General features: G+C 43.1%; 1 protein-coding gene and 1 long non-coding RNA gene across 2 annotated transcripts; one reads left to right on the forward strand and one right to left on the reverse strand.

Annotated features, from left to right (window-relative positions):
* Positions 1 to 3,253: 3,253 nt before the first annotated feature.
* Positions 3,254 to 26,237, forward strand: LOC103022198 (DNA topoisomerase 2-alpha-like). Its single transcript, XM_049473266.1, has 28 exons — positions 3,254 to 3,652; positions 4,600 to 4,663; positions 4,764 to 4,924; positions 5,028 to 5,102; positions 5,382 to 5,384; positions 6,567 to 6,586; positions 6,878 to 6,988; positions 8,622 to 8,723; positions 9,865 to 10,038; positions 10,132 to 10,233; positions 10,375 to 10,530; positions 13,572 to 13,580; positions 13,702 to 13,867; positions 14,794 to 14,903; positions 15,760 to 15,814; positions 15,904 to 16,025; positions 16,128 to 16,276; positions 16,520 to 16,662; positions 16,832 to 16,855; positions 17,046 to 17,377; positions 17,474 to 17,650; positions 21,821 to 21,856; positions 22,190 to 22,246; positions 22,483 to 22,494; positions 22,731 to 22,753; positions 23,804 to 23,916; positions 25,795 to 25,876; positions 25,974 to 26,237. Exons 1-28 carry the CDS (start codon positions 3,616 to 3,618, stop codon positions 26,020 to 26,022), a joined length of 2,664 nt encoding a protein of 887 aa, XP_049329223.1. The 5' UTR covers positions 3,254 to 3,615; the 3' UTR covers positions 26,023 to 26,237.
* LOC125790796 (uncharacterized) lies at positions 17,756 to 19,692 on the reverse strand. Its single transcript, XR_007430517.1, has 4 exons — positions 19,626 to 19,692; positions 19,474 to 19,577; positions 19,322 to 19,373; positions 17,756 to 17,905 (listed from the first exon to the last, which is right to left on the reverse strand). It is a non-coding gene; the product is annotated as an uncharacterized LOC125790796 (long non-coding RNA).

Here is a 26,237-nt window from a genome sequence, read left to right on the forward strand (position 1 = left end):
ACTAAATCAGTTCTGATTGGATGTCATCCCTGCCAAAAATTTTCGCCTCGCTTTTATTTGTTGACGAAAATGTCAGTTAATTTGGTCTAGTTTTCATTTAGTTATCGTCTCGTTTTCGTCTTGAAAAAAAGCTTTGTTGACAAAAACTGTGAGAAATAAACGAAATTAACACTGGGATGAACTCGGTACAGCAGCTCTGATATGTTTCTGCACTGCTTTTATTCAGGGAGTAGGGCTGGGTTATATGGAAAAAAATCTTATCACAATATAGTTTTTAATATCAGCCGATATCGATATAGATCACGATATATATCAAATCCCTTTCTGTTACACTTAAAGGTTTCTTTTTACTCATAAGTGACAGAATAATGGAGTTACGGCCAAAATCATTAGCAGACTCAGAGTCTTGTGGACAGACACCACATACATAAACTACATAAAGCAAAATACAAGAGTATATCACAGTGTTCAGTTACATTTTATTCTATCGGATATTATTAGTTTTAGTCACATTTTAATCTAATAAATGTGGTCATATTAAAAGTATGTATTACGTATTTAAAACCCATCCAGTTCAGAAACAGCAATGTTTATCTCTGTTTAAATGCAGCTACACAGATTTAGTAAAATATCCAGAACAACAGACTCTCTATCTGTTAAAAACTAAAAACACAGAGACAGAGGAGAATTCTGCTCTCAGGGTTTTCTAACAGAAACAGTGAAGGTTAGTAAAAAAACGGAAAGAGCTGCTTCTCTGTGTGTTTATATACTAACCCCTCACTCGCGCTGAAGTTAACGCTAATTTACACTGAAAGTGGATTAACACGGCTAACGTGTGTTACCCTTTAGTTTATCAGAATGTAAAAAACAGTGAAGGAACCTTAGCTAATGATGACAAGATTACACAGATCCCTTTTACACCTAAACATCGCTAACTCTGAACTCAGACAAGCTTACCTAACCTAACCTAACCTAACCTAACCTAACCTAACCTAGCAAACGGAGCAGCGTTACCTTCCTTCAGAAATCTGAACAACCTCTCTAAATATCCTGGTGAGGAGACTCCATGCCTCATATGCAGGAGTTGAGTTTTCCACTGTGGATCACCTAAATGATGTTTATGTGATAAATGTGAGAGAAGGAGCCGCTGTGTGGATCAGCTGTGTGAGGATCCGTGGGGCTTGGGGGGAGGGGGCGAGTGGTACTGGGCTGAACAAGCAGTTCAGAGCACTGCCTGATCTCGTGCTGCTCCTGTTCACAGCGCCACTTAAACAGGAAATAGAAAATTAAAATTGATCGAATCCTATCTCCCCAGCTTACCATAGTTATCACGATCGCTATCGTTTTATCGCCCAGCACTATGAGGAAGCGACTCTTATTCTGTAACTTAAAAGTTTGATGCTGACTGTGCGGAGTCACCGTCACTGCCATCTGGCTGAAGTGTGAGGCAACAGGACTGTGCGTTATTATTAAAAGTGAATTATGGGACACTTTGTCTAAGTTACACAGTAATTCATGTTTTTACCATATCTGCTATTTTTATCAGTGTACACCAGTAGTAAAGTAAAGCACTGCTGTTAGCATTCAGCAGCTCACACAAACATGTATTTGCAGCACTCCTGCAGCTTCTTAAAAAATCGAAGAATGTCTTAAATTAAAATACGGGTAATTAAGGTCTTTAATTGTCTTAAATTGACTGTAAATTTGCTTTCAGACGGTTTGTTTAATGCCAGTGAGAAATACAGTGACCCACCGTAAACATCTAATCCAGGCAGAGAACTATGGTTAGCAGAGCACCAGCTAATGTTAGCAGCAAGCTAGCTTACATACCAACATTAGCAGAAAGTTAGCTCACATTACCTAGAAGAGAACTAAGGTTAACAGAGAGCAAGCTAACATTAGCGGAGAGTTAGCTAACATAATAACTTAAGCGGTAAGCTAGCTTTCATACTAACATTAGCGGTAACATAGCTAACATACTAACTTTAGCGGCGAGATATCTAACATACTAACTTAAGCGGTGAGCTATCTAACATACTAACTTTAGCGGTGAGCTATCTAACATACTAACTTTAGCGGTGAGCTATCTAACATACTAACTTTAGCGGTGAGCTATCTAACATACTAACTTTAGCGGTGAGCTATCTAACATTCTAACTTTAGCGGTGAGCTATCTAACATTCTAACTTTAGCGGTGAGCTATCTAACATACTAACTTTAGCGGTGAGCTATTTAACATACTAACTTTAGCGGTGAGCTATCTAACATACTAACTTTAGCGGTGAGCTATCTAACATACTAACTTTAGCGGTGAGCTATCTAACATACTAACTTTAGCGGTGAGCTATCTAACATACTAACTTTAGCGGTGAGCTAACATACTAACTTTAGCGGTGAGCTATCTAACATACTAACTTTAGCGGTGAGCTATCTAACATTCTAACTTTAGAGGTGAGCTAGCTAACATACTAACTTTAGTGGTGAACTAGCTAACATACTAACTTTAGCGGTGAGCTATCTAACATACTAACTTTAGCTGTGAGCTATCTAACATACTAACTTTAGCGGTGAGCTATCTAACATTCTAACTTTAGCGGTGAGCTAGCTAACATACTAACTTTAGCGGTGAGCTAGCTAACATACTAACTTTAGCGGTGAGCTATGTAACATTCTAACTTTAGCAGTGAGCTAGCTAACATACTAACTTTAGCGGTGAGCTATCTAACATTCTAACTTTAGCAGTGAGCTAGCTAACATACTAACTTTAGCGGTGAGCTATCTAACATACTAACTTTAGCGGTGAGTTAGCTAACATACTAACTTTAGCAGTGAGCTATCTAACATACTAACTTTAGCGGTGAGTTAGCAACAAGTTAGCTAATATTATGGTGAGAGAACTAAGGATAGAGGTGAGCTATCTCACATACTAACGTACAAAAGAGCTCTAACTTTAATATGTTATGTTGGCCCTGCTCTGCATCATAATGGAACAATTAATAAATAATAAATGGTAAAAGTTATGTTTTATAAATAATAATTAAAATTATAAATAATAATATTAATAATTATAGATTGTAAATAATATAAGCAGCTTTGCGTCTGTAACGGGTTTTATTTTGTTTATTTATTTTTCACACAAAATCTTCATATTTTACATGCTAGCATTTTTCTATATTTTATTTACAAAAGATTGGTTAAAAATATATTTATTTTCCAGGACTTTTATTATTTTATTTTATTGTGTGTTATTTTTCTCCATTCCTCTGGGGGGCGCAGCGTCTTTTAGTGTTTAGGTAGTCTCTCCTCAGTTGGCTGAGAGCTCTGCTGGAGAGAGGTTGGTAGAATTCAGTCTCTGGTTAAAAGTGTCTAAAAAGAGTTCAATATGTGTTAAAAAGTGTTAAAAAATAGTTTAATATGAAGCGTAAGGCCTTTAAATGTAATATTCTGGATGTTTTAAGGATGGATGATCTGTATTTTTAACTAAATCTTCGAGTGTATGTTTGAGAAGTGTTAGTTAGCTACAGCTTCCTGTGTTTAGTTCAGTCCTAACTCTCCCTCCATTTTGTGTGGTTTTGGGGATCATGCAGTGATTTGTGCAGGCAGACACGAGGCTGGATGCTATTTCTCACAGCTTTCTATCTTGTACATCCAGGTATGCTTTTTATTGCTTCATAAGTTTAAAGTTGTCAGCTCTTTTGATCGGTTTTCAGGTTTTAAAAATGTTTTACATTAAAATACATTAAAAAGTTGGTATTAAAAAGGGAATTTATTAAAAATATTATATATAAGGTTAAGTTAAAAAGTAGTCATTTTCATACTAAAATATATTTACTGTGGATTAATTTTTTTATATATATTTTTCTATTGGCTATGTCTGTCATTTTTGTACATTTTCTTATTTTATTAGTAAGTGAATTGTATATGTAACTATACTGCAAATTACTATTATACAAATACTGTTAAATACTCTTGACTCTCTGAAATAATATATACTATGTCAGTTGGCTGAGAGCTCTGCTGGAGAGAGTGATTTGTGCAGGCAGACACGAGGCTGGATGCTATTTCTCACAGCTTTCTATCTTGTACATCCAGATAATAAAAGATTCCCGGATTGGTACCAACAACAGAGGTCTCGGGTATTTCTTCCTAACACACAACACAACGCAGACAAACGGTGGCGGGGCTCCTGACCGTTTGGACCCGCTACACGTCTGTAATGAATGTAGTGAACCTGCTGTTTCTAAAGACTGTCTGATACACTTTAGAAGCTCAGTATTTATTTCTTAATAACAGGAAGTGAGGTAATGGGGGATCAGGCACTATGAGGCAGTAAATCTCAGAAGGGAAGTGTGGGACTTTTATTTATTGTAATGTTAGAAACAGTATGTTTTTAGATAACAGGAATAAAAGTGTATCATTCTGAACTCCTCGACCTCTGCGTATTCTTAGAAAGCAGCAGATAAATGGGATTATAAAATCCTCAGACTCCTTGTAGGAATGAAGCTGCAGGAGTTTGAGTGGAGGTGTTTCTATTAAAGTGTCCTCCTACCTGTGTTCAGTACGCTGTGCTGAGTTTGGAGAGCTGTGTGTCTTTTACAGTAAACGCTGTGGAGAACAAGCGGAGAGACGGCAGCACCGACTGCATCAAGATCAAGATTGACCCGTGAGTATCTGAGATCTTCCTGATCTTTTTCTGCATGAAAGCGTTTCTCCTCAGGCTGGATTTCCTGATGGAGGCTGATCTGTCTCTCCTGCTTCTGCAGTGAGAGAAACTCCATCTGGATCTGGAACAACGGAAAGGGGGTTCCTGTGGTGGAGCACCAGGTGGAGAAGGTCTTTATTCCTGCGCTGATCTTCGGTCAGCTGATCTCCTCCAGCAGCTGGGATAATGTAGAAGATGAAGATGATCAGCAGAAGATCACAGGTGAGACGTTCCGTCTTCAGGGTTTGGAGCTGGATGCAGTTGTTGAAATCTACCAGGCTGTTGCTCGTTTTTTGCTTTGGTTTATTTCTGTTTATTTTAACAGGTGGGGGAAATGGTTATGGTGCAAAGCTGTGTAATATCTTCAGCACCAAGTTCACAGTGAAAACCGCCTGTACAGGTGCTGGTCAACGAATTAGAATAATTTGAAATAGTGCAATCATGAAATTCTTTGAATGCATTTTTTGTGCAGAAAGCAAATCAGGTGTTCACCGCACCTGTCCTACTCTTTAGACTAATCACAGAACTCGTTACCTGGAAAAAAATTTGCTCAGCTGAGCTTTCCAAAAGGCCCATTTAGGCCATTTAACTGTGACACTGTTGTTTTATTGAATTAGAATAATGGAGAAACCATTTCATTGAATTAGAATAAATGCTCAAATATTTGTTTTCTGTGAAGAGTGTTCACTGTGCAGTGTAAAGTCAGGGTTGAGTAGAATTTCTAAGTTGTAAAATCAATCATGGGTAAGCAGCGCAACCTCTCAACCGGAATAGTGGCTCAAATTCAAGCCCTTCGCCAACAAGGCTTGACCCAAACTAAAATTGCTGAGCAGCTCGGCATCAGCCAGTCTTCCATCTGCAAAGCTCTCAAGAAAAACTGCAGCAAGCGCACCAACTGTTCCGGCGTCCGAAAAACTTCTGCTCGCGACAACAAGCAGCTGAGAAAGATCGCAGTCAGCAACCGGTTCAATCCACTTCCGAGCTCACCGACTTGTGGAACAAGCAGACCGGCGCTGACGTCTCCAGATCAACCACTTACCGTCGTCTGCGCGAACTCGGCTTCAAATCTCGCGTTCCAGCAGTAAAACCGATGCTGAACAAGAAACAAATCAAGAAACGGCTGAAGTGGCCCAAAGAACACGGCGAGTGGACTGCTGAAGACTGGCAGAAAGTGGTCTTCAGTGACGAATCACGCTTCTGCATCTCCTTCGGTGACCAAGGTCCTCGTGTCTGGCGTCGTGGTGGCGAAACCTACAACCACGAGTGTGTGAAAAGATCCGTCAAGTTTCCCCAGAGCGTTATGGTCTGGGGATGCATGTCCGCTCGAGGTGTAGGGAAACTCTGCTTCCTCAAGAAGACTGTCAATGCTGCCGTATATCAAGATGTTCTGGAAACGTTCCTGATTCCGACTGTTGAGGAACAGTTCGGCGAAGAAGACTTCATATTTCAACAGGATCTTGCACCGGCTCATGCGGCAAAGTCGACCAAAGATTGGTTCACTAAAAAACAGCTTGAAGTTTTGGCATGGCCGGCCAACTCGCCTGACCTCAATGTCATTGAAAACCTTTGGGCCATCGTCAAGCGGAAAATTCGTCTACTACGCTGGACCAACTGAAGCAGAACATCGCCACTGCCTGGGAAGCTGTGAGTCTGGAAACTTGCGACAAGCTGGTCAAATCAATGCCGCGGAGACTTCAGGCAGTCATACAAGCCAAGGGGGCAGCCACAAAATACTGAGAAAGTGATGATTGTAATTATAATAAAAATTATTCTAATTCAATGAAATGGTTTCTCCATTATTCTAATTCAATAAAACAGCAGTGTCACAGTTAAATGGCCTAAATGGGCCTTTTGGAAAGCTCAGCTGAGCACATTTTTTTCCAGGTAACGAGTTCTGTGATTAGTCTAACGAGTAGGACAGGTGCGGTGAACACCTGATTTGCTTTCTGCACAAAAAATGCATTCAAAGAATTTCATGATTGCACTATTTCAAATTATTCTAATTCGTTGACCAGCACCTGTAGTGAGTCAGGGGCTTCCTTCAAGCAGGTGAGACGTGGAGATCAGGTTCAGGTCCTGTTAGAGGATCAGATCTAGCTTCATACATTTCTGTAGGTTCTCAGAAGCTGCTGAGAGGAACGATGGTTCTAGACGATGGTTCTTGTGGGATTGCAGACTTGGTTTGAGAACATGAGTCGTGCCGGTGAGGCGGAGATCAACCCGTTCAGCGGTAAGGACCACACCTTCGTCACCTTCCACCCAGACCTGAGCAGGTTCCAGATTAGGGTTGTCACGATACCAAAATTTTGACTTCGATACCGATACCAACTGTAGTATCACGATTCTCGATACCAAAACGATACTTGGAAGAAAAAAAAAACAATAAAAATATCTGAACATAAAATGTTTATTTTTGATGGACTGTATTGAACACTGAACAATCGGTGCAAACGTTTTTATTCTAAAATGAAACATTTGAACAAAAAACAAGTTTCGTTATTATAACCTTAACTATAACATAATTATCTAAACACTTCCTAAAAACTAAAACCTCTTCTTTTCTGAAACTACACTGTGGGAAGTTTCTTTGCCTGTTTAAGGTTCTTAGCCAGGAAAACAAGTGTGTCCACATGGTCTTCTGTCAACCTTGTTCTCCTTGGACTGCAGATTAACCACACGTGCGTTATCACATGCAGCCTCGAAAATTACGCTTTTAATAAGGAGATAAAGTGGATATTATTTTTTTTTCTGCCTCAGTTTATTTCATGCGCTGTTTGTATATAATTGGGGATTGCAGGAGACTGGATTGATGGATTCTCTTAAGTCTGGTTTTGAAGGTAAGAGCGTGGGGGAGCCGCTGGTGGGGGTTGAGGGGGTGGAGGGAGTGACCTGAGGTAACCCTGCAGCGAAAAACAAGCAGCTTTTAACTCTGAACACGCGCTGTGACGCGCTCTTTCAGCTCTAATTCAGGAACCGTACATCCTACAGTAAAACGGAGCGAATCCGGAGAGACAGACGGTTCGAATGGTGTATAACATGTCCGCATTCGATCAAATATGGACGTACGAGAAACGGAAATATGAAAATTATGATTTCATATTTTCAGAAGCAAGGCATATTTCGCCCTAAATGTTTATTTTCTGAAAGGAGATCCAGCTAAATAGGCTAGATAACTGAAAAGCCGAGATTCTAAGCTTTAAAATGGCATATTGGGTGTCTATATTGAACCTATAACTATTCATAAACACAGCCAGATATTTAATATTATAAATTTCTGGCCCGCCGGCGGGCCAGGGCTAGTAAATCTTAGTAAAGCTACAGACAGAGTGTATCTTGACTAACTCCACTAACCTGTCGACTTCTCAGCTCTTTGTAGAGATCAGGGTGCTTGTCTGCTAAATGCGTAGCCAGGTTGCTGGTGTTCCCTCCTCTGCACTGGATAGACTTATAACACCGTTTATAAACTGGGTTTGTGGTGTTGGTCGGATTCCCTTCTTCATCAGCGATGTAAGCAAAATTTGCCCACACTTCACTCCTCGCGCCCGTTTTGTCCACAAGTCGCGGACGAGAGACATCTGTTATTTTAGACGTCGCCATTCTACACTCGCTGCTGCTCTGCTGGCTTGCGCGTGCGTGTGTCGCTCAAGCGAGTCAAATGAATCGATTCACACGTGAATCGATTCATTTGTTCAGAACACTAAGTTTATCTGAATCCTGCCACACCGACTGCTGCGGTGTGAATCAGTTTTCTTATGAACTGAATCAAATCGCGCCTACTAATTTGACTCATTTGAAGCTAGTGACTGGGCTATATAGTATCGAAAGCATCGAACGCTAAAGAACCGAATCGTTTGTGATGACGTAGTATCGAAAAAGAATCGAACCTTCGGTACACCGTGCAACTCTATTCCAGATGCAGTCGCTGGACCGAGACACCGTGGCCCTCATGACCAGGAGAGCGTATGACGTCGCCGGGTCCTCCCCGGGTGTGCGGGTCTACCTCAACGGCACCAGGCTGCCTGTGAGTAACACTTATCTAGAACACTTATCTAGAACCAGCAGGGCTGAACTGGGGAATTAGGGTTTGAATGGGTTAAATAAATCTGAACTTTTAATAGAAATGATGCAGCCTGGAGTTTTTAATCTCCACCATCGTTCAGACTTTAATATTTCTTTGTTTAAGTTTATATTAAAAGGCAAATGTTCTTTATTTCACCTCAAATTATATATTTTTTAAGACAAATAGATTTGTTTGGTTAGTTTTGTTCTGGTTTATCTTGTAGATTAATGTTTCAGGACGAGTTGAGTTCTCTTCTCTAAAAACTTTCCCCATTTTACTACAGACACAAATACCTCTGTAATTATTGGGGTCATATTTGTCTTTATTTTTATATACGGAATAAATCAGTCCTTCGCTCCAGATCTCAGGAAAACACCCTGATTTTAAAATCTAGTTAAAAAGATTAACATGAAGCTTTCTTTGCTTTGGGGTTGTAAAATTTAACTTCCATATTGAGGTGTTTTGAATTGTTAGTCTTTCTTTATTTGAGTCTATTTTTTATAGCTTGATTGCTTGTTCGATTTGATCAAGTTTTGTTCTTAATAGTTTTTTGGTTTTCAGGAGTTTTGTATTATTTTAAAGCGTTTGAATAATTTTTGTTGGATAATGTTCTAAATCCTTTCCTTGAGGTTTTACAGTCGTGGCTTTTTAGTGGATTTAACTGCTGTGAAGTTTTCTGTTTGTTTCCTGAGGAGGGGAAATACCAACATTAAAAATGAATCCTGATTCTGACTGATGCCACTAAAATAATTCAATTTTAACATTCTAATGCTGATACCTCATAAAAAGAACTGGAACACTGAAATGCATCCAGTAATCTGCTTAGGAATAAATATTTGTAGTTTAATCAGTTAAAGTAATGCTGTTGTTTTTAAAAAAGCTCTACAATCAGGCTCACAGATTATTTGTTCCAACAAGATCTAAAAGATGGATCCTCTTATGATGACGGTAGGAGAGAAGCCTGGATTCAAGCATTTAATAAAACGTATCTTAAAGGAATAAACCGAACGGTGCATTTTCCGGATCGTTACACCACTATTGCTTAGCGCTGCTGAATGCGGGGTTTGATTATGGGATGTTTATACTGGTGTGTGTTTTTTAGGTGGATGGATTCCGGAGTTACGTGGATTTGTACCTGAAGGATGAAGTGGACGAGACGGGCTCTCCTCTCACTGTAGTGCACGAAGTGGTGAACCCACACTGGGAAGTGTGTCTCACCATCAGTGAAAAGGGCTTTCAGCAAGTCAGTTTGGTGAACAGCATCGCCACCACAAAGGTAGATCTTCTCCAGGTGTTTAGGACTGAAGCCGCGCTCCTGTAGAGCCTTTCTTCTCATCTTTATCTCACTCTCTGCTCACGTTTCTCTCAGGGAGGAACTCACATCGACTACGTTACAGATCAGATCGTCTCACAGCTGATTGAAGTGCTGAAGGAAAAGAACAAAGCTGCTGAGGATCTCCAGCCAGTCCAGGTAGTGCAGGTTCTTCAAGATTCTGCAGACATGATGATTCAGAACTGCATCTCAACAGCTGATAGAGCTTCACTTATTTATAATAATCAATCACTTCATCAATAAACTCCCCGCTGCCTCTGTCTGTTCTCTGCTCCTCAGGTGAAGGAGCTGATGTGGCTGTTTGTGAACTGCCTGATCCAGAATCCAACCTTCGACTCTCAGACCAAAGAGAGCATGACTCTCCATCAGCAGAGCTTCACATCTGCCTTCAGCCTCAGCCACAACTTCTTCAATCAGGTCCATCACTTCATCCTAGTGCTTAGTGTGTGATTAATCACACTGACTGAGAGAAAGAGCTATAGTACAATCTGAATAGTAGATTCTGTGGGTGTGTGATTATTCATGCTGTGAGAGAGAGAAAGCAATAGTAGAATATGTATAGTACAGGTGCTGGTCAACGAATTAGAATAATTTGAAATAGTGCAATCCTGAAATTCTTTGAATGCATTTTTTGTGCAGAAAGCAAATCAGGTGTTCACCGCACCTGTCCTACTCGTTAGACTAATCACAGAACTCGTTACCTGAAAAAAAATTTGCTCAGCTGAGCTTTCCAAAAGGCCCATTTAGGCCATTTAACTGTGACACTGTTGTCTTATTGAATTAGAATAATGGAGAAACCGTTTCATTGAATTAGAATAATTTTTATTATAATTACAATCATCACTTTCTCAGTATTTTGTGGCTGCCCCCTTGGCTTGTATGACTGCCTGAAGTCTCCGCGGCATCGATTTGACCAGCTTGTCGCAAGTTTCCGCACTCACAGCTTCCCAGGCAGTGGCGATGTTCTGCTTCAGTTGGTCCAGCGTAGTAGGCTTTCTGTCGCGAATTTTCCGCTTGACGATGGCCCAAAGGTTTTCAATGACAATGAGGTCAGGCAAGTTGGCCGGACATGCCAAAACTTCAAGCTGTTTTTTAGTGAACCAATCTTTGGTCGACTTTGCCGCATGAGCCGGTGCAAAATCCTGTTGAAATATGAACTCTTCTTCGCCGAACTGTTCCTCAACAGTCGGAATCAGGAACGTTTCCAGAACATCTTGATATACGGCAGCATTGACAGTCTTCTTGAGGAAGCAGAGTTTCCCTACACCTCGAGCGGACATGCATCCCCAGACCATAACGCTCTGGGAAAACTTGACGGATCTTTTCACGCACTCGTGGTTGTAGGTTTCGCCACCACGACGCCAGACACGAGGACCTTGGTCACCGAAGGAGATGCAGAAGCGTGATTCGTCACTGAAGACCACTTTCTGCCAGTCTTCAGCAGTCCACTCGCCGTGTTCTTTGGCCCACTTCCGCCGTTTCTCCATTTGTTTCTTGTTCAGCATCGGTTTTACTGCTGGAACGCGAGATTTGAAGCCGAGTTCGCGCAGACGACGGTAAGTGGTTGATCTGGAGACGTCAGCGCCGGTCTGCTTGTGGACTTGAACCGGTTGCTGACTGCGATCTTTCTCAGCTGCTTGTTGTCGCGAGCAGAAGTTTTTCGGACGCCGGAACAGTTGGTGCGCTTGCTGCAGTTTTTCTTGAGAGCTTTGCAGACGGAAGACTGGCTGATGCCGAGCTGCTCAGCAATTTTAGTTTGGGTCAAGCCTTGTTGGCGAAGGGCTTGAATTTGAGCCACTATTCCGGTTGAGAGGTCGCGCTGCTTACCCATGATTGATTTTACAACTTAGAAATTCTACTCAACCCTGACTTTATACTGCACAGTGAACACTCTTCACAGAAAACAAAAATTCGAGCATTTATTCTAATTCAATGAAACAACAGTGTCACAGTTAAATGGCCTAAATGGGCCTTTTGGAAAGCTCAGCTGAGCAAATTTTTTTTCCAGGTAACGAGTTCTGTGATTAGTCTAAAGTTAGCCTTAAGTTGCTTGTCTTGACGCTTTGATGTCTTTCTCGGTCTACCAGTACGCTTGGCTTTAACAACCATTCCATGCTGTTTGTATTTGGTCCATATCTTGGATACAGCTGACTGTGAACAGCCCACATCTTTAGCAACCATGCGTGAAGAGTTACCTTCTTCAAGAAGTTTCACAATCCTCTCTTTTGTTTCAAGAGACATTTCTCTTGTTGGAGCCATGGTTCTTGCCACTCTAATTCGTCCAGCAGCCCTCCAAGGTGTCATGACTGCAGGTGTTTTTAACTGCAGACTAACGAGCAGATCTAATCTGAGGCAGGTGTCCATTTAGGGAAAGGAAATTGACTGGGTGTGTCCTTATTTTCTACCTTCAATTTGAGTGATTCCATACTTTTTTCCTCAGAATTGAGTGATTCCATATTTTTTTCCCTGTGGTTGGTCAATAAAAGTAACATTCACTGACTTCCACAATGTTTTTTCTTCATTTCTTTGAGTGTTCCTGAAAGCCAACAAGTTGCACTTTGGAATGACCTTATTATTGTATCATGTTTTTGATCAGAGTTTGTTTTACAGAATGAAATGTCTGAAGGAGTGCTCATCCAAGACTGGTGATTCCATACTTTTTGCCAGGGGTTGTAGAATGCTCGAGGCTCAGCTCCCTCTTCACCACACTGAGATTTCTATTCCTGAAATTTGGGGTGTGTTTCACTTCCTGTGTGTTTATCTTTGGTGCTGGTTACAGTCAAAAGCAACGTTTAAAATGGCAACTGTTGAATTGTATAGTTGGTGAAGCAAAACTGGCAATCTATACTTCCAGAAGGAATAAAATTAAACACAGGTCAGGTCAAGAGGTTTTACCTTTGTTTATGGCTTTGGTGAAGTCTAGAATCGTCTTTGAGTTTGGGTTTTACAGAGCCATGAACAATGTTGAAGTGTTTGAATTAGAGTGGTGCCTTGAGGGCATTCTCTGCAGGGTGGAGGAGGGGGAGCTGATTCTCGCCAGCCCTTGGAGTTGAATATGTACAGTGTTTTTGCATTAGAAGGGTTTTTTTCCCTAATTGAACTTGCTCTGTTTGTCTGCTAAGTTGAATTAAAGTTTCTGTTTTAAAATCAAATCTCTCTCTCTCTCAATTCAATTCAATTCAACAGTGCTTTATTGGCATGAATGTAAAAGTCAACACTATTGCCAAAGCATAAAACAGAAAACAAACAAAAATAATAATAATAATAATAAATAATTAAAAGAAAGATTACATATATACAATTACACCAACAGAAATTATTATTTACAAGATTAACACTTATAATTATTATTAATGATCATTCAAATAGAAGGAAATAAGAGTGTGGAGACTTTTTAAATGTGTAATAATAAGCAATAAATCATTAATATTAGAAATGAGTTATAATAATTTATATTGTGTGGTTTTGTCCCTCAGGTTGTGACAGTCTGTAACATATCGAGCTGCCTGAGTGATCAGCTCTCTCTTCTCTCCCAGTATATACTGGAGCTTCTCAGAGTCTGAGCAGAGCTGGAACTCAGGGCAGACTCTGCTCGCTCTCTGGTAGAACCGGGTTCTCACAGACTCATATCTAGAACACTCTGAGGAAATGCAGCTCTGTCTCCACCACTGCGAGATCACAGTGAGAGCACAGCCTGGCCTCTCTGGGAGCCCAGCTCTGTCTGTGACGCCCAGTTTCTACAGCCAGACTGTGCTCACTGAGTCTGTACCTGGTGAGGATCTTCCTCAGTGACCTCTCTCTGAGAACTGTGAGGTATGGGGCCAGTGTGTAATCACGATTGAGGGCTGTGTAGCATTGCAGTTTGGATTGTTGTTGTGTAGTGTGTGTCCAGTGTGTGAGGTCTCTCTTTCACTCACGCCGACTGTCTCTCTCTCTCTCTCTCTCTCTCTCTCTCTCTTTCACTCACGCCATCTGTCTCTCTCACTCTCACTCTCTCTCCTGCCATCTGTCTCTCTCACTCTCTCTCTTTCACGTACGCCGCCTGTCTCTCTCTCTTTCACTTACGCCATCTGTCTCTCTCACTCTCACTCTCTCTCCTGCCATCTGTCTCTCTCACTCTCTCTCTTTCACGTACGCCGCCTGTCTCTCTCTCTTTCACTTACGCCATCTGTCTCTCTCACTCTCACTCTCTCTCCTGCCATCTGTCTCTCTCACTCTCTCTCTTTTACTTACGCTGTCTGTCTGTCTCTCTCTCACTCGCTCTCTTTCACTTACGCCATCTGTCTCTCTCTCACTCTCCTTGCTCGCACCATCTGTCTTGCTCTCTCTTTCCCTCGTGCCGTCTGTCTCGCTCTCTCTTTCGCTTGCACCGTCTGTCTTGCTCTCGCTCCCTCTTTCGCTCATGCCTTCTTGCTCTCCCTTTCGCTTGCATTATCTGTCTCTCTCTCGTTAATAAAGGGTTACGGCTTCACAGAATGCCCAGCCTCTTTATCTTTACACCAACCGTACCGAAAACATACAGAAAACGTAACGAAAACGTAAAGAAAATTTACCGAACCGTGGGGTTAATACCGAGGTGTGAACCGAAGCGTGAATTTTCTGTACCGTTACTCCCCTAGTTCACTATAAACTGAATGATGAATGTAAATCTGCATCAGTCTGTTCTGATTTTAACTATGATCATGTTCCTCTCTCCAGGTTTGGGTTCCTGCACAGCCACGGAGTTCAGAGAGTATTTCAGGAACCTGGCGAGGCATCGAATTCCCTTTAAGTTCTCGGGTCCTGCGGATGATGAGGCTATCGACATGGTAACGACGTAGTCATGAATTTGGCGCGTTTGTCTCAGAGGATACTGAGCTGCGCTTTCACGCTCATTTAATAGAACATCAGTGTTATTATGGTTGCGCATTGCAAAGCAAACACCTAGCAACACCTTAGCAACTGCTTAGCAACATCTTAGCAACCACCACGGATACCATAGCAACGCCTTAGCAATGCCTCAGCAACCACCTTCGCAACTGCTTAGCAACATCATAACAACCACCACGTATACCATAGCAATGCCTTAGCAACCACTTAGCAACTGCTTAGCAACATCATAGCAACCACCACGGATACCATAGCAATGCCTTAGCAGTGCCTTAGTAACTACCTAGAAACCAGCTAGCAACACCATAGCAACCACCACGGATACCATAGCAATGCCTTAGCAACCACCACAGACAACATAGCAACACCCTAACAACCACCTAGCAACCGATTAGCAACACCCTAGCAACCACCACGGATACCATAGCAACGCCTTAGCGGCCAGCCAGTGGAGCACCTGGCTTTCCCGCTGCCAAGATAGCAATACACCAGAAATGTACCTGATCACACTTTCAGACCACCACGCCCATCAGCGTAGATATATTCACTATTTTAACAGGAGAGGAGTGAAAATAGACTGATGACAGGGTGAAAGATAGTAACGAGCCTCATGATGCACCTTGATGATCTCTCTCCAGGTGTTTAGTAAGAAGAAAGTGAATGAAAGAAAGAAGTGGCTCAACAGGTTCATAATTAACCGGCGCTGGCATCGAGAGAGGAACCTGCCGCAGGTCTGGAAGCTTTCTGTTCCTCCAGATATCTGCTGATTTATAAGGGAATGTCCTTCAGTAACAGATCCCCCTGATCCCCCACTCCTGCTGGTTGCACGACATCCCCTGCCTGGCGGACGGTAAGACTTTCTAGCGTCAGTAAGAAACGTCTATATGAATGTCTGGAGCTTCAGGACTGGTTTAAAGTGGGAGGGGTTTCTGTCTGAAGGTCTGACATCAGTCCAGAGGAAGGTGTTGTTCTGCTGCTTCAAGCGGAAGGATAAGAGGGAGGTGAGCGTGGCTCAGCTCGCCTCTTCTGCTGCAGAGATGACTGCTTACTACATTGGAGCGGTTTGATCCTTCTTTTTATTGACTTCAGGACTGTTTACTGAGGAAAATGCCTGAATGGATTGAGTTTCTCAGTGATTTCATTCATTATCTCCTGATGATCAGGTTCCTCTGGAGAAGGTCATCGTGGGTTTGGCGCAGAACTTTGTCGGTAGCAACAACCTGAACCTGCTTCAGCCTTTGGGTCAGTTCGGCACTCGGCTGCTCGGAGGCCGAGACTCGGCCTGTGTCAGATTCCTGTTCACCGAGCTCAGGTACTCGTCAACAGCGCTAAGAACCGAGACCTGAACCCAGCATGCTCCCATTAGAACTGCACTCTCTGATGATGCTCAGAGGAAGGGTGTTCCTCCACGTCTCACTGCATGTCCGTGTCTGTCTCTCATTCTTTGTCTTTCTGCTGTCTTTCTTCTTCTTCTTTTCTGGGTTTAAAATGAAAATAAATGCATGTATTTCCGTCCCTCATAACAATCCTGCGCTCCACCTCTCTATCTCTGCAGCTCTCTCACCCGACTGCTCTTCCCTTCTGTGGACGACGTCCTGCTCAACTACAACTACCATGACGGCATGAGGGTGGAGCCTGAGTGTTACCTTCCCATCACGCTTTATTACACACATCATCAATCTCACGTTAAGTGCTGTTATTATTAAAATAAAAGCTTGGGTATGTGTTTATAACGGTTAATATATATATATATATATATATTTTAAGCAGAAGTTTAGTAGGATGGTTTAATTCTGGCAGATTGTTCTATTGGGGTCACCAAAGTTCACCTAAATGTAATTTTTATGCTGGATGTTAATCTACACAGATTTCTCTCCTGAAAACGGTTTGAGTAAGAAAAGCACTTTTGTTTATTTACAGTAATTTTTTGATTGAACTCTCGAGATGTGACGAGGCGAAATGTTTTGGCGGGATGAAGCTCGCTTGAAAAAAAACATAAATTAGCCGCATGGTTAAATAAATAAGCTGCAGTGTTGGAAAAGTAGCATCTTATAGGCGGGAAATGACGCTACACTGTTGAGGAACCACTGAGCATAATGGTAGTTCTGAAAGTAAGTTTTATATGTTTTACAGCATTCACTTATTCTTCCTCTCTCTCTCTTTCTCCCTCTCTCTCTTTCTCTCTCTCTTTCTCCCTTTCTTTCTCCCTCTCTCTCTCTTTCTCTCCCTCTCTCTTTCTCTCTCTCTCTCTCTCTCTCTCTCTCTCCCTCTCGTTCAGCTTCCCAGTTATAAGGGATTCAGGGGAACCGTTGAGGAGCTGGGGCAGAACCAGTACATGATCAGTGGAGAGGTGGAGATCATGGACTCCACCACTATCGTTATCTCGGAGCTGCCTGTAAAAAGCTGGACTCAGGTCAGTAGAACAGCAGTAGAACTATAAGCATGTGGAGGAGCGTCTGGAGGAGAAGCTGCTGTTCTGAGAACAGCTGTGAACCGTTCTCTTCCTCAGACCTACAAAGAGACTGTGCTGCAGGAGATGCTGAACGACTCTGAGGAAGAACCGGCCCTGATCACCGACTACGAGGAGCAGCACACCGACAACACGGTGCGCTTTGTGGTGAAAATGACCGAGGAGACGCTCCAAGCTGCTGCTGCTGCAGGTCTGCGCCTCAACTGCAAACAAATGGTACAAACAGAACCACACGTCTACTGTAACATCTACAACATCTCTACCAACCTCTCCACTCACATCTACTACTGTAACATCTACACCATCTCTACCAACCTCTCCAAACACTCACATCTACTACTGTAACATCTACACCATCTCTACCATCCTCTCCAAACACTCACATCTACTACTGTAACATCTACACCATCTCTACCAACCTCTCCAAACACTCACATCTACTACTGTAACATCTACACCATCTCTACCAACCTCTCCAAACACTCACATCTACTACTGTAACATCTACAACATCTCTACCAACTGTTACACCTTAGCCCATGTCTGTCTTCTGTTTCTGCCTTATTTTGTCTCTTGTGCTCCTGCTCCTCTGTTTACCTGTCATGGTTCCCAGCCATGTGCTTGTGTTGTTGTTTTTGTACCTGTCTCCACCCTAGCTCCGCCCCAGCCCTGCCCTAGCTATTAGTGTTTTCACCTGTGTCTTGTCTGTAACCCCGCCCCCTCGTCATCCTAGCCCAGGTGTTTCTCACTCTCCTCATGTATTTAAGCCCGTCTGTTTGAATGTTCAGTGTTGAGTCTTTTGTATATTTTGTATCCTTTGTATCTTTTGTATCCTTGCCGATCGTATGAATCCTCGTCTTCCGTGCACTCTGGTTTTGTGTTCCTAGTTCTAGTTTATCCTTGCCTTGTTTTCTTTGTAGTTTTGTGCGTTACCCGAGTTTTGTTTACTGTTTTATTTTATCTTGTTTGTTTAATAAAATATATATTATATTTGCACTTATGTCCATCCCTCCGTCTCCCGCGTAACATAAGACTCGACCAAATTATGGACGTAGCAAAGTGGCAGGCTACAAGGAGAGCAGACCTAGAGTATCTCCGGTTCCTTGCCGAGCAAATTTGGGGAGATGAACCGCTCCCGGCGCCTCTCCTTGGTTTGGAGCTCGTCAGCCCAGCTCCAGCTAAGCTAGCTAGCCTGCTAGCACCACTGCGCTCTCCAGCCCGGCCGGCTTCCAGCTCTCCAGCCCAGCCGACTTCCAGATCTCAAGCCCGGCCGGCTTCCAGCTCTCAAGCCCAGAAGGTTTCCTGCTCTACAGTCCGGCCGGCTACCAGCTCTCAAGCCCGGCCGACTCCCAGCTCTCAAGCCCTGCCGGATTCCAGGTTTCCGACTCCTGCTCCAGAAGCAAGCTCCGGTCCGATTTCCACAGCCTCGCCCACTGCTGAATCTGCGGTTCCAGTCCGGATCTTGGCGGCAGCCGCACTCTCAGCTCCTGCTGAAGCGGCTTCTTCGCCAGCTGTGCCTGCCGCTTCCAAGCCCGCGGTGGCAGCCACCTCCACGTCAGCGGTGCCTGCCGCGCTCACGCCAGCAGGACCCACCGCCTCTGTTTCAGCGCTGCCCGCGGCTCCGGCCGCCTCTGTTTCAGTGCTGCCCACGGCTCCGGCCATCTCTGTTTCAGCGCTGCCCGCGGCTCCGGCCGCCTCTGTTTCAGTGCTGCCCACGGCTCCGGCCATCTCTGTTTCAGAGCTGCCCGCGGCCCCGGCCGCCTCTGACCCTGTGCCCGCGGCTCCGGCCGCCTCTGACCCTGTGCCCGCGGCTCCGGCCGCCTCTGACCCTGTGCCCGCGGCTCCGGCCGCCTCTGACTCTGTAACATCTACAACATCTCTACCAACCTCTCCAAACACTCACATCTACTACTGTAACATCTACACCATCTCTACCAACCTCTCCACTCACATCTACTACTGTAACATCTACACCATCTCTACCAACCTCTCCAAACACTCACATCTACTACTGTAACATCTACAACATCTCTACCAACCTCTCCAAACACTCACATCTACTACTGTAACATCTACACCATCTCTACCAACCTCTCCAAACACTCACATCTACTACTGTAACATCTACAACATCTCTACCAACCTCTCCACTCACATCTACTACTGTAACATCTACACCATCTCTACCAACCTCTCCAAACACTCACATCTACTACTGTAACATCTACAACATCTCTACCAACTGTTACACCTTAGCCCATGTCTGTCTTCTGTTTCTGCCTTATTTTGTCTCTTGTGCTCCTGCCCCTCTGTTTACCTGTCATGTTTCCCAGCCATGTGCTTGTGTTGTTGTTTTTGTACCTGTCTCCACCCTAGCTCCGCCCCAGCCCTGCCCTAGCTATTAGTGTTCTCACCTGTGTCTTGTCTGTAACCCCGCCCCCTCGTCATCCTAGCCCAGGTGTTTCTCACTCTCCTCATGTATTTAAGCCCGTCTGTTTGAATGTTCAGTGTTGAGTCTTTTGTATTTTGTATATTTTGTATCCTTTGTATCTTTTGTATCCTTGCCGATCGTATGAATCCTCGTCTTCCGTGCACTCTGGTTTTGTGTTCCTAGTTCTAGTTTATCCTTGCCTTGTTTTCTTTGTAGTTTTGTGCGTTACCCGAGTTTTGTTTACTGTTTTATTTTATCTTGTTTGTTTAATAAAATATATATTATATTTGCACTTACGTCCATCCCTCCGTCTCCCGCGTAACATAAGACTCGACCAAATTATGGACGTAGCAAAGTGGCGGCTACAAGGAGAGCAGACCTAGAGTATCTCCGGTTCCTTGCCGAGCAAATTTGGGGAGATGAACTGCTCCCGGCGCCTCTCCTCGGTTTGGAGCTCGTCAGCCCAGCTCCAGCTAAGCTAGCTAGCCTGCTAGCACCACCGCGCTCTCCAGCCCGGCCGGCTTCCAGCTCTCCAGCCCAGCCGACTTCCAGATCTCAAGCCCGGCCGGCTTCCAGCTCTCAAGCCCAGAAGGTTTCCTGCTCTACAGCCCGGCCGGCTACCAGCTCTCAAGCCCGGCCGACTCCCAGCTCTCAAGCCCTGCCGGATTCCAGGTTTCCGACTCCTGCTCCAGAAGCAAGCTCCGGTCCGATTTCCACAGCCTCGCCCACTGCTGAATCTGCGGTTCCAGTCCGGATCTTGGCGGCAGCCGCATTCTCAGCTCCTGCTGAAGCGGCTTCTTCGCCAGCTGTGCCTGCCGCTTCCAAGCCCGCGGTGGCAGCCACCTCCACGTCAGCGGTGCCTGCCGCGCTCACGCCAGCAGGACCCACCGCCTCTGTTTCAGTGCTGCCCGCGGCTCCGGCCGCCTCTGTTTCAGTGCTGCCCGCGGCTCCGGCCATCTCTGTTTCAGCGCTGCCTGCGGCTCCGGACGCCTCTGACCCTGTGCCCGCGGCTCCGGCCGCCTCTGACTCTGTGCCCGCGGTGCCTGCCGCGCTCACGCCAGCAGGACCCACCGCCTCTGTTTCAGCGCTGCCCGCGGCTCCGGCCGCCTCTGTTTCAGCGCTGCCCGCGGCTCCGGCCGCCTCTGACCCTGTGCCCGCGGCTCCGGCCGCCTCTGACCCTGTGCCCGCGGCTCCGGCCGCCTCTGACTCTGTGGACCTGGCCTGCACCTCAGGACCTGAAGAACCGTTCCTCCGAGAAGAGCGACGGAGAGAGAGACGCAGTCAGGGTGCATTTAATACAGATTTATAAGAGTTTAATGATTTATCTCATCTATAAACACATTATTAGGTTAAATATTGAATAGGGTTAAGTTGATAGAAGGGTTCATTTTTGGTGCAGCTGCTGGAATTGAGTTTGGTCTCCTTCACTTATCTCTCAGCCTGGAGCTTCAGCACTTCAAACTGGATCTACAGCTTTAGCAAAAAGAAGAGAAACGTCTTCAGCTGCTGCTTTTGTGGAGCTGAATGATTTTATTAAGATGATTTTAATTTTTGTCTGGAGTGTTTCCACATACAGTGCTAATTTATTCTGTTTTATTCCTGTAATTGTGAATTACAGTGGATCAAACTACAGTTTTATATCCCTGCTGAACTTTCATCTCTCTCTAGGCTGAGAGTGAGGGAGGTGTGGAGATGATGATGATGATGAAGGTGATGATGATGATGATGAAGGTGATGATGAAGATGATGATGAAGGTGATGATGAAGATGATGACGATGAAGGTGATGATGAAGGTGATGATGATGATGAATCTCTCTCTAGGCTGAGAGTGAGGGAGGTGTGGAGATGATGATGAAGGTGATGATGATGATGATGAAGGTGATGATGATGATGAAGATGATGATGAAGGTGATGATGATGATGAACGTGATGATGATGATGAATCTCTCTCTAGGCTGAGAGTGAGGGAGGTGTGGAGATGATGATGAAGGTGATGATGATGATGATGATGATGATGACGAAGGTGATGATGGTGATGATGATGAAGGTGATGATGATGACGATGAATCTCTCTCTAGGCTGAGAGTGAGGGAGGTGTGGAGATGATGATGATGATGAAGGTGATGATGATGATGATGAAGGTGATGATGATGAATCTCTCTTTAGGCTGAGAGTGAGGGAGGTGTGGAGATGATGATGAAGGTGATGATGATGATGAAGGTGATGATGATGATGAAGGTGATGATGATGATGAAGGTGATGATGATGATGATGATGAATCTCTCTTTAGGCTGAGAGTGAGGGAGGTGTGGAGATGATGAAGGTGATGATGATGATGAAGGTGATGATGATGATGAAGGTGATGATGATGATGATGAAGGTGATGATGATGATGATGAATCTCGCTTTAGGCTGAGAGTGAGGGAGGTGTGGAGATGATGATGATGATGAAGGTGATGATGATGATGATGATGAAGGTGATGATGATGATGATGATGATGATGATGACGAAGGTGATGATGGTGATGATGATGATGATGATGATGAATCTCTCTCTAGGCTGAGAGTGAGGGAGGTGTGGAGATGATGAAGGTGATGATGATGATGATGATGAAGATGATGATGAAGGTGATGATGATGATGAATCTCTCTTTAGGCTGAGAGTGAGGGAGGTGTGGAGATGATGAAGGTGATGATGATGATGATGATTAAGGTGATGATGATGATGATGAAGGTGATGATGATGATGAAGGTGATGATGATGATGATGATGACGAAGGTGATGATGGTGATGATGATGACGATTAAGGTGATGATGATGATGATGAAGGTGATGATGATGATGATGATGAATCTCTCTTTAGGCTGAGAGTGAGGGAGGTGTGGAGATGATGAAGGTGATGATGATGATGATGATTAAGGTGATGATGATGATGATGAAGGTGATGATGATGATGAAGGTGATGATGATGATGATGATGACGAAGGTGATGATGGTGATGATGATGAAGGAGATGATGATGATGACGATTAAGGTGATGATGATGATGATGAAGGTGATGATGATGATGAAGGTGATGATGATGATGATGATGAATCTGTCTCTAGGCTGAGAGTGAGGGAGGTGTGGAGATGATGATGAAGGTGATGATGATGATGATGAAGGTGATGATGAAGGTGATGATGATGATGATGAAGGTGATGATGATGATGATGATGATGATGATGATGAATCTCGCTTTAGGCTGAGTGAGGGAGGTGTGGAGATGATGAAGGTGATGATGATGAAGGTGATGATGATGATGATGAAGGTGATGATGATGATGATGATGAATCTCTCTCTAGGCTGAGAGTGAGGGAAGTGTGGAGATGATGAAGGTGATGATAATGATGAAGGTGATGATGATGATGATGATGATGATGATGAATCTCTCTCTAGGCTGAGAGTGAGGGAGGTGTGGAGATGATGATGATGAAGGTGATGATGAAGGTGATGATGATGATGAAGGTGATGATGATGATGAATCTCTCTCTAGGCTGAGAGTGAGGGAGGTGTGGAGATGATGATGAAGGTGATGATGATGATGATGATGATGACGAAGGTGATGATGGTGATGATGATGAAGGTGATGATGATGATGATGATGATGATGATGAATCTCTCTTTAGGCTGAGAGTGAGGGAGGTGTGGAGATGATGAAGGTGATGATGATGATGATTAAGGTGATGATGATGATGGTGATGATGATGAAGGTGATTATGATAATGATGAAGGTGATGATGATGATGATGATGATGATGAATCTCTCTCTAGGCTGAGAGTGAGGGAGGTGTGGAGATGATGATGATGAAGGTGATGATGAAGGTGATGATGATGATGAAGGTGATGATGATGATGAATCTCTCTCTAGGCTGAGAGTGAGGGAGGTGTGGAGATGATGATGATGATGATGATGGAAGTTGAGGAAGAGGAAGCAGGAGAAGCTGTGGACACGGGACCGGCTGCTCCTCTTACCGAGAAAGCAAAGAAAAGGTCTAGAAAGAGGAAAGGTAATCCACGCACCGACACATTTAATAAATCTATACAGGGCCATCTAAAACATTACAATATCTTTAAAAAGTTACTTTATTTCAGTGATTCAGTTCAGCATGTGAAACTCATTATATAGATGTATTAAACAGATTGGTCTATTTCAAGTGTTTGTTTATTTCATAGTTGATGATTATGAAGCTTACAGACAATGAAAACTCAAAAATCAGTGTCTCAGAAAATTAGAATATTATATAAGATCAATTGGTAATTTTGTCAGTGTGGGCAGTGTGCCAAGTCCTGCTGGAAAATGAAATCTGCATCTCTATAAAAGTTGTCAGTAGCAGAGGTTCAGCATGAAGTGCTGTAAGATTTTGTGGGAAAACAAAACTGCACTGACTTTAGACTTGATAATAAAACACAGTGGATCAACACCAGCAGATGACAGACATGACTCTCCAAACCATCACTGATTAGTGGAAACTTCACACTAGACCTCGAGCAGTTTGGACTGTGTGTCTCTCCACTCTTCCTCCAGACTCTGCTCCCTTCATTTACTTTAAATGAAATGTAAAATTTACTGATGATCAGTGATGGTTTGGAGAGACATGTCATCTGCTGGTGTTGATCCACTGTGTTTTATTATCAAGTCTAAAGTCAGTGCAGTTTTGTTTTCCCACAAAATCTTACTGCACTTCATGCTGAACCTCTGCTGATAACTTTTATGGAGATGCAGATTTCATTTTCCAGCAGGATATGGGACACTAGGCTGAGTTGTAGATTGTAAGAAGTTGTAGATAAAATTGTTGAGGTTTCATTTCAGCAGTAGGATCAGTGAGTGACGATTGTGAGCATTGGTGAAGGAACCGGAGGGGGGGCAGCAGAAATTGTTTTAAAATAAACTTTTATTTTGAAAGCACACCAAAATCTGCACCCCCGCTATGAAACGCACCTCGTCTCGGGAGCATGTTTCTTATTAAAGTTAGCTAAACAACTGGAGAAGAAGAGGTGAGTGTGCGCTCCCGAGAGAGGGTGCTTTTCCTGGCGGGGGTGCAGAATTCAGCACAACACCGGCTTTACACGTGCGGTCAGAGATTAGAGCAATGAATCACAACAATAATAATAACCTGCAATAAAAACAACGTCTTGATAATGTCTTGTGCTGCAGACTGGGAGGGTTTGGGTTTTGGGGACACCATCGTAAGAAGTGTAAATATATATATAAAAAAAATATAATAAGCAAATCTGATTTTATATTATAATATTTAAATATTAGGTGATCAGTTTTTGTCATATATGTATACAGGGTTCCCACAGGTCCTGAAAAAGTCTTAAAATATTTAAAGTTAAAATCTGGGTATTTAAGGCCTTAAATTGTCTCTTAAAGTTTACTGGAAAGTAAGAGTTAGCTAACATACTAACTTTAGCAGGGATAGAACTAAGGGTAGCACCAAGCTAGCTAACGTTAGCGGTGAGTTAGCGAACATACTAACGTCAGCAGAAAGTTATCTAATGTTACATTTTTGGGTCTTAAATGATATTTATTGAGGTCTTAAAAGGTCTTAAAAAGCATTAAATGTGACTTTTAAAATGGTGCAAAAACCCTGGTACATAATTCAGACATTTGACGTGTTTGTTTTGTTTTTAAACTGTAAATGTAATGTGGAATATTATGTTTAGGTTGTAAAGAGAGTTTTGGTTGGATTTAACTAATAATAAACAGTAGTAAAGATAAAAATATTTTTTATTTATTTTTAACTGTAATTCTGTAAATGTTGTTGTAAGTTACTAAAAGGTGGATTTAATTTATTTTTTTAGTAAATGTTTTCCCCCCAATATAACCGCCCCTCCTACACATTTGGTTGTGAGAGTTTATAAAGTTGATGTTTTTGAATCAGGTAACAGGAAAAGAAAAGCTCCTGCAGTGGTTGAGCTCAGTGCTGTTCCTAACCGAGGAGATTCTGCTGTTCAGCCTCCAGCGTGAGTCTACTTCTTTATCCTCCTCCTTCTCCTCCTCCTTCTGATCCTCCTGCTCTTTACTATTATCATAATAATCCTGTTTAATCCTGTTTAATAGGAAAAAGAAGAAGCAGCAGAATAAAAAAAGAAGCAGCAGCAGAATCTAAAAAATGTATAGAAAAGGAGAGATTTATCCAGTACTGTTCACAAAGGTTTACATCTGTTTATAGCTGAGCTAATCTGTTTTATAACTGAGCTAATCTGTTTTATAACTAAGGAAATCTGTTTATGACTGAGCTAATCTGTTTTATAACTGAGCTAATCAGTTTATAGCTGAGCAATGCTAAACATATAATAAATCTAATTAGTGAGACTTTAATAA

The sequence above is a fragment of the Astyanax mexicanus genome, unplaced genomic scaffold (assembly GCF_023375975.1).
Source record: "Astyanax mexicanus isolate ESR-SI-001 unplaced genomic scaffold, AstMex3_surface scaffold_36, whole genome shotgun sequence".
Taxonomy (NCBI): domain Eukaryota; kingdom Metazoa; phylum Chordata; class Actinopteri; order Characiformes; family Acestrorhamphidae; genus Astyanax; species Astyanax mexicanus.